We start from the raw sequence: 8817 nt of genomic DNA on the forward strand, positions 1-8817 counted from the left end.
ATTGATTCACCTTCCCCTTCCCTTTAGAAAAATGGCCTCTATCAAACAAAGACAGATGACTTGATGTCACTGAGGGGCTAACCTGAGCAGGTGATAGTCAGGGTGTAGCGAGAGGAAGATGATGATGCACAGTCCCTCAGAGATCCAGACTGAAGACAGCGAGAGCTGATCCCCCACACATCTCTCTTTGAGGACTCCTCTCTCCATCCCACAGAAACAGCAGAGCCACAGTCGAGCTCTCTGCAGGCGACTGCTGCTTCCTTCAGGGTCCATGGAGAGGGATAGCCCACTGGTCTCCATTTTCCCTCACGTCTCACCTCCAGAGCTCCTTCACAGCGACTCTCTCCTCCCTCCAGTCTGACCGGCTCTGCAGAGAAACAAGAGAGAGAGAGATCAGAGAGAGAGAGAGAGATCAGAGAGAGAATAAAGTGAGTTTGATGAGAACAGAATGAACCAATCACAGCTCCTCTCTACCTGAGCAGGTGAGGCTAACAGCTGTGCCAGGTGAGCAGGTGTTTCTCTCTGAGGCTGAGCTACAGTCCAGGAGAGCAGACTCTTGGCCTCCACACTGGAACTCTTTGGTCCCCATTGGAGCCTCCCCTTCTCCATAGAGCGCCCCCTGGAGGGCTGAAGGAGCCCCACAGCCCAGCTGCCTGCAGACCACCTGAGCATCCTGCTGGTCAAAGTCAGCCTCACACACTGAGGACCAGGACGGGTTAGACTGGTTAGAGTTCACCTCCAGTCTGCCTGAGCACAGACTGGTCCCCCCCAGCAGCCTGACAGAGTCTGCAGAGGAGAGAACACAGAGAGAAAGAGAGATGAAACAATATTTCAGATTCAAACTGGACTCAGTTCCAACATGAGTTCATGATGAACAACAGAACACTTCTTGATATCAGCACAGACTGCAGTTACCCTCACATCTACATCTACCACCCTCTAATGCTGCGTTCACACCGGACCTGCCAACATGTCTTCATGCTTTGACAAGTGTGCAGACACTGAGGAGACACTTTCAAATGTTTTCTGCATGGAGATCAGGCTAAGCTAACATGTAGCTGCTCCGTCCACACTCACAACAACGTCACACATACAGAAATAAAGCAGCGACTGTGGTCTCCATGCCACAGACTGTCTGTGGTCTCCATGCCACAGACTGTCTGTGGTCTCCATGCCACAGACTGTCTGTGGCATGGAGACCACAGACTGTCTGTGGTCTCCATGCCACAGACTGTCTGTGGTCTCCATGCCACAGACTGTCTGTGGCATGGAGACCAATTCAAATTCAAAAGCTTAAAAGTTATTAATATAGAAAACACAGTCTGTCTGTGGCATGGAGACCACAGACTGTCTGTGGTCTCCATGCCACAGACAGACTGTGGTCTCCATGCCACAGACAGTCTGTGGTCTCCATGCCACAGACAGACTGTGTTTTCTATATTTATAACTTTCTCCAGTTTCTGAACAGATATGAGGAGCTGTGAGCTCTGTGTTAACAGCTAACGGCTAACAGCTAATGTTCTGGTTTCCTGATTCAACGTCAGTGACATCAGACTGAGATCCTCACTGCTGATTGGCTAACGCGAGACAGCGTCAGGCGAATTTGACTCAGAAGATGAACAAATTGGACTCTCATGAATTGCACATGTAAGTGTAGCTTTTACATGTTCATCACTTAACTGTAATATGTATGTTTCTAAGTCTAATAATTATTATTATGTGTTGCAATATTTCATGTGTGCAATATTTAGAGTCTTTTATTTTGAAGTCCAAGCTCACGTCTCGTTATGCTGTTCTCGCGTGAGTTAGAGAGCGAGAGAGAGAAACTGAGAGTAGATGCTCGCGGCGACACAGCCTCATCACACGATGTCGCGTGGGTCCACAAGTTGGCCAGGGGCAGCCCTGCTTTACATGCAATCGCGACGCTCCAAGATTCACATTGCGTCCGGTGTGAATGCACCTTAACTTGTTTATTTATTTAAAGGACAGTGCACATTAATCCACATTGCTGTAAATGAGCCAGTATTAGCCAGCAGTCTAATTTTCAACTGTTGTCCTTAGCAAGGTGTTAAGTGACCACAACAAGACTAGAGAAATAAAAACATAATTAAATAGAAGACAACAGACAACAGCAGTACAACAATAAATAGGAACAGACAACCATGCAAACAGATGAAATATATCATACAATGATACAGTTAAAAGTGTTCACATTTTTGATTGGTTAAAAGCCAGTTCTTATGATAGTGGTTAAATGTATGATAGGAGGTGTTATTCCTTATCTGTATTGGTATTGTGTTCCAGAATGCCCTCACAGATAAACAGTGTTTACCAAAGGAACTGGACCTAAGAGGGACTACACAGTCCCCTCTAGGGCAGACCTTGTGGTTCTGCTGTTTGAATGGTTCTGCTGTATAAAAGTGCAGAGTGGTGGGGGTGCCTTGCCGTTTAGAATCTTAAAAATGAGACATGCATCAGTGTTTTAAAATATGTTCCAGCTGAGAAGGTTATGTTTGTCCAGGATTTTGCAATGGTGGTATAGCTTAGGTTTCCTGTCCAACACTTTGAGAGCTTGTTTGTGAAGTGATAGGATAGGCCTTGATGTGGTGCTATTCCCCTGGGTCCAGTTGGTTCCCCTGGGTCCAGCTGGTTCACCTGGGTCCAGTTGGTTCCCCTGGGTCCAGCTGGTTCACCTGGGTCCAGCTGGTTCACCTGGGTCCAGCTGGGTCCAGCTGGTTCACCTGGGTCAAGCTAGTTCACCTGGGTCCAGCTGGTTCATCTGGGTCCAGCTAGTTCACCTGGGTCCAGCTGGTTCACCTGGGTACAGCTGGTTCACCTGGGTCCAGCTGGGTCCAGCTGGTTCACCTGGGTCAAGCTAGTTCACCTGGGTCCAGCTGGTTCACCTGGGTCCAGCTGGGTCCAGCTGGTTCACCTGGCTCCAGCTGGTTCACCTGGATCCAGCTGGGTCCAGCTGGTTCATCTGGGTCCAGCTAGTTCACCTGGGTCCAGCTGGTTCACCTGGGTCCAGCTGGTTCACCTGGGTCCAGCTAGTTCACCTGGGTCCAGCTGGTTCACCTGGGTCCAGCTGGTTCACCTGGTTCACCTGGGTCCAGCTAGTTCACCTGGGTCCAGCTGGTTCACCTGGGTCCTGCTGCTCATACAGTATGTTAGGTGGGGAAGGATCATGGCAGTCATATAGAGTTTTGCTACAGGTGTTGTCAAACAGTTCCTTATATATCTAAAGGTTGCTCGATTGTATTTAGTTATTTGCATTACCTTTATCACTTGTTTGTTGAAGGATAGAGTAGTGTCAAGGATAATGCCTAGATATTTAAAATGTGTAACTGTTTGAATGACCTCCCCACACACATAGACCTTGGGTTCACAGTGTGATACAGTGTTGGTCTTGCTAAAAAACATACAGACTGTCTTCTTAACGTTCAGATATAGCTGTGAGTCAGTAAGCCATTGATGTGCATGCACCATTGCATCACTTAGTTTGGCCGCAGCTTGAGCCTTGGTTTTTGCATGGACTTAAATGACAGTGTCATCAGCGTACATTTGCACCTCACATCCAGTGCACACTGATGGCAAGTCATTTATATAAAGGCTGAATAGAATTGGGCCCAGGATAGATCCCTGGGGTACACCCAGTTCATTCCTCAGGGGTGGAGATGTCTCGTCCCTTACCCTTACACACTGAACTCTGTCTGACAGATAGGAGCTCATCCAGTCTATTGCACTGGGTGAGAAATTAAAATAAGACATTTTGTGAATGAGTACTTGATGATTGACTGTATCAAAAGCTTTCTTAAGATCTAAGAAGATTGCTCCAACATGCCTCCTTTGTCCATTTTTGATTTCATATCTTCCACAAGAAAACAATTTGCGGACTCAGAGGAATGATTGGCTCGGAAGCCGCATTGCATGGGGTGTAGTGTGAAAGGACTACTGTTAAGATGAGATCTTAAACATGACAGGTAACACACTAATGGGCCTATAGTTGGAGCATCTAACTGTCAAATGCAGACCCACCTACCTTCCCAGAGAGTTTGCATCGATAATCATAATCGGTGTTTACATTCCAGCTGAGGCTATGAGCGATCTAGCCAGTCACATCTCCTCCGTGGAAAACGCACATCCAGACGCAGCAATAATTGTGTTAGGCGACTTCAACCACACCAATCTGTCCACGGAGCTTCCCAACTACCACCAGCAAGTTGCCTGCCCCAGCAGAGGAAACAACACACTCGACCAGTGTGCGAACTATACCACGGTCTCCGGGGGAGCCGGGATTTTTATTATTTTTGCGGGGGTGGGGGTAAATGCTGATCCGTGCATTAATAGCAACAGCACAGACATAGACCTATTATAAAGAGAAAATCTGTTGCACACGGGGTGGTGCCACAGGTCTACATTTACATGAAACGTCCCAATGGATCATGTTCATGTCAACAGATTTCCCGAGCATGTATGGGCTACGCAAACTTCAATCAACTTGATAACTGGTCCAGCCAGCCGGCGACCGCGGGACCACCGCAGCAACTTTGCCCCCCCCATCTCGAGCAGCAGGCAGGGAGGAAGAGGAAGAACAGGTGGGGTGGTCATCAGCAGCATCATCATCTTCTTCCACATCTCCTTCGACCTCTACTATGGTAGTTGTAGTCATCAAGTTAGCTTCTCTTGGCTCGTCTTCTTGTGTCTCTTCAGCAGGGCGGCGGGTGCTGTAGGCTATGAAGGCTAAGCCCTCCCAAATATTTGTGTAACTGCATCCTGGTAAAATAAAAATATAATGTCTTTGACATTAGCGCTGCTATGCAGCCACCTGTGCCCTGTACCACGAAGCCAGTTCAACAGACCCTGGATATGCTTGAGTTATCTTAACTAACCCTAACAAACGCGATCTCGCTAAACGGTCCTACGGCGCTGGTTATCAACTCGGTAAATCAAGCCATGGTTTCTCTCTCCAGCTGAGAACGCGTTCACGTGAAAGGGGCGGGGTTAGCTACATTTGACCAATCACAAACAGGGACAAGTGTACTGACAGCGCAACATCATACTTCATTAATGAAAAGTAAACTAATATTAGACAAATATGAACTTTAAACATCCATGATGACTTAAACATATCCAGGATACAAGCCACATAGTTGCACCTGCAAGGAGAATCCAGAACAACTCGTTAAAAAACAAACTACCGAGTGTTTGAAAGCGTACAACAGTGTTATGATACTGCCCCATCTAAAACACGAGGGGATCTGACTTTATTACATTTTAGTTGAGTGTTTCGTCAACTTAATGTGTTGCTTAAAATAATACGTCTGCATACAGTATATGTGACAATGTTACTAAGTGTTGCACGGCCAGATACGGCTCGAGAAGCTGACTCAGATAAGGAAATATTGTGATATCGATGTGAGATCGATGATCTGATTGATGATGTGATGTCAGTGTGATATGAATGATAAGTGCGACACGTCGGCGTCTTCTCTGCATACGGCAGTTTAAACTGCATTTCCTTTTTCCTGTAATATGACTTGATAGATTTAAACTCCGCACACTGAGCTCTGATCGGTCAGCAGATGGTGCTTTCACTGAGTTGATCTCTTTTCTATAGACGCCGGAGGCGGGCAGCGTAAGATGAAAACAAAAGTTATTTAGCCTTCCCAAAGCTGAGCCTCACGCGCCGCCTATGCTCTTCAGCCCCCAAGTTAACGTTAGCTGTCAAGTTAGCACTAGCACTGACGTTAGCTCCCTCCTCTCTCGGTTCTGTTGTAGCAGCACTCACAACGTACGATGTGCTACCACCAGCTACATTCGGTTGGTCTTGATCAGGTTGTTTGGCCGTCTTTTTAAAGAAATTGCCCAAGGTAAGTTGTTTTTTTCTTATCGACATGTCAGCAGCAGCAACAATGCCTGGTAAACATGCAGTGCAAACTAAACGAGCTTGTGAGTGAGTGGGTAGTGGGTGGAGCTGCGGGCAGCGTGCAAGCAGGCGACACTTTTTTCATGAATCATAAACTCAAAATATAATTTTATTTCACTTATTTTACACCTTTAAAAAAAAAAACGAGCCCAAAATGTATTTGGTCATCATATCAGTATTTTAGAGAGCTCCCCCCAAATTTCACAAACCATGTTCCCAGGGGAGCTCATGTCACCACTAGGGGAGCTATAGCTCCCCCTGCTCCCCTCCAGTTCGCACCCTGCACTCGACCACTGCTATACTCCACTCAAGGAGGCTTACCGTGCTTCTGCGGGAGCTCCGCTCGGCAAGTCGGACCACGCAATGCTGCTGCTTATCCCGAAATACAAACAACAATTGAAATCCTCGGAAACACCAATAAAATCCTCCAGGTCCTGGTCCACAGAAGCCATTGAAAAGTTGCGTGGATGCTTCGCATGCACTGATTGGGTAGTTGTCCACGCAGCTGGGGACCTCCATGCCTACACCGACACAGTGACGTCATACGTCCAATTATGTGAGCAGCTGTGCATCCCGACGAAAACAGTAAAACAACACAACAACAATAAACCCTGGTTCACCAAAGAAATTCAACAATTAAGAAAGGACAAAAACTATGCATACAAATCCGGAAATAAAGAGGACTATATGGCTGCAAAATACAAACTTAGAACTGGAATAAGAAAAGCCAAATTCAATTATGCTTCAAAAATAGAACAGGACATTTCAAACAAAAACACTAGGACAGTTTAGAAAAAACTTCAGGTCCTCACCAACTACAAAACAAAGCCCTCCCCCACACCTGAACATGACCATCAGCTTCCGGACAAACTGAACGCCTTCTACAGCAGGTTTGATCATTCTCCAGTTTCTCCACTATCACCCGCATCCCTCCCCCCCCCCACCATTCCTCATCAAAGAGGCAGAGGTGAGGTGCACGTTCAGGAGACTGAAGAGAAACAAGGCGGCAGGCCCAGACAACATCAGCCCTGCGGCACTCCATGACTGTGCTGCAGAACTGGCCCCTGTTTTCACCAACATCTTCAACTCCTCCCTCTGCCAGTGTTCAGTTCCTCACTGTTTAAGGAATCCACTCTCATCCCTGTACCCAAGTCTAATAAAATATCCTGCCTCAATGACTACAGACCCATAGCCCTCACATCTGTGGCGATGAAATCATTTGAGCGCATCATTCTCAGGCACCTAAAAACCAGCACCTCCCCCCTCATGGATCCATATCAATTTGCTTACAGAACCAACAGATCCGTGGATGACGCTGTCAACCTGGCAATCCATCACACTCTACAACACCTGGAATCCCCCAACACCTACGTCCGCATCTTGTTCCTGGACTTCAGCTCCGCTTTCAACACCATCAACCCGGAAAAACTCTTCAATAAACTAATGGACATGAACACTGACCCCTGTATCTGTCACTGAGTCCACAGCTTCCTCTGGAACAGACAACAACGGGTCAAAAATAAACAACTCACATCTCTCTCTCTGCACCTCAGTATAGGAGCTCCACAAGGCTGTGTCCTATCCCCTTGGTTATTCTCACTCTACACAAACCAACTCACATCTCAGCACCCCACAGTCAACATATATACATATGCAGATGACACAACAATAACAGGACTCATCTCAAATAATAATGAAACACAATACCTCACTCAGATCCATCAAGCAGTCACCTGGTGCTCAGAAAACAACCTCCTACTTAACACAGCAAAAACACAAGAAATAATCATCGACTTCAGGCGAAAGCCACAGCCCAAATCATCTCTATCTATCTCCGGCAAACTCATTTCCACCACAGAATCACTCAATCAATCAATGTTTATTTATAGCCCAATATCACAAATGTTACATTTGTCTCAGTGGACTTCACAGTTTGTACAAAATATCAGTATGACAATACGACACCCTCTGTCCTTAGACCCTCTGTCCTCAGACCCTCTGTCCGCAGACTCGCTGTCCTCAGACCCTCTGTCCTCAGACCCTCTGTCCTCAGACTCTCTGTCCTTAGACCCTCTGTCCTCAGACCCTCTGTCCTTAGACACTCACATCGTACAAGGAAACAATTCCAGAGAAAACCCACAGTTTAAAGGGAACATGGGAGAAACCTCAGGGAGAGCAACAGAGGAGGGATCCCTCTCCCAGGACGGACAGACGTGCAATAGATGCCGTGTGTAAATTGAAAAGATAATACATTTGCAACATAGGTAGTCCAAATGTTTGGAAATGCATGTGTGTATAATAGGAAGATGAATCCACGAGGATATCCATCCAGGACCTATGATCCAGGACCACAGACACGACTCAAGATCCAGGGCTCGCGATCCAGGACACAGGACCGCAGGATCATCCATGACTCCGGATCCCGGCGTATACAGACACCAAAAAGAAAGACATTTGGGGAAGCTGGGTTACTGGGAACATGAGAGTACACAGGTATAGACAGAGAGAAGGAAGAAGTAAGATGTCCCCCGACAAACTAAGCCTATATCAGCAAAACTAGGGGCTGAATCTAATCAGCCCTAACTATAAGCTTTATCAAAAAGGAAGGTCTTAAGCGCACTCTTAAAAACGGATAGGGTGTCTGCCGCCCGAACACAAACTGGAAGCTGATTCCACAAATGTGGAGCTTGATAAGAAAAGGCTCTGGCTCCCATTGTACTTTTAGTGACTCTAGGAACAACCAACAACCCTGCATTCTTGGAACGCAATGCCCTAGTAGGACAGTAGGGTGTAATGAGTTCTTTAAGGTAAGATGGCGCCTGCCCATTAAGGGCTTTGTAGGCGAGAAGAAGAATTTTAAATTCTATCCTGTGTTCTATAGGGAGCCAGTG

The 8817-nt window shown here is 46.7% G+C and overlaps 1 protein-coding gene across 1 annotated transcript; it reads right to left on the reverse strand.

The window, feature by feature from the left end:
- Positions 1-82: 82 nt before the first annotated feature.
- On the reverse strand, positions 83-864 carry LOC117551218 (scavenger receptor cysteine-rich type 1 protein M130-like; the record flags this gene model as incomplete). The annotated part of the gene is made up of 2 exons (XM_034223989.1): positions 475-864; positions 83-367 (listed from the first exon to the last, which is right to left on the reverse strand). Coding segments are annotated over exons 1-2 (400 nt in total), but the record flags the coding sequence as incomplete, so codon positions are not given.
- Positions 865-8817: the final 7953 nt, after the last annotated feature.

Source organism: Gymnodraco acuticeps, unplaced genomic scaffold, assembly GCF_902827175.1.
Source record: "Gymnodraco acuticeps unplaced genomic scaffold, fGymAcu1.1, whole genome shotgun sequence".
NCBI classification, from domain to species: domain Eukaryota; kingdom Metazoa; phylum Chordata; class Actinopteri; order Perciformes; family Bathydraconidae; genus Gymnodraco; species Gymnodraco acuticeps.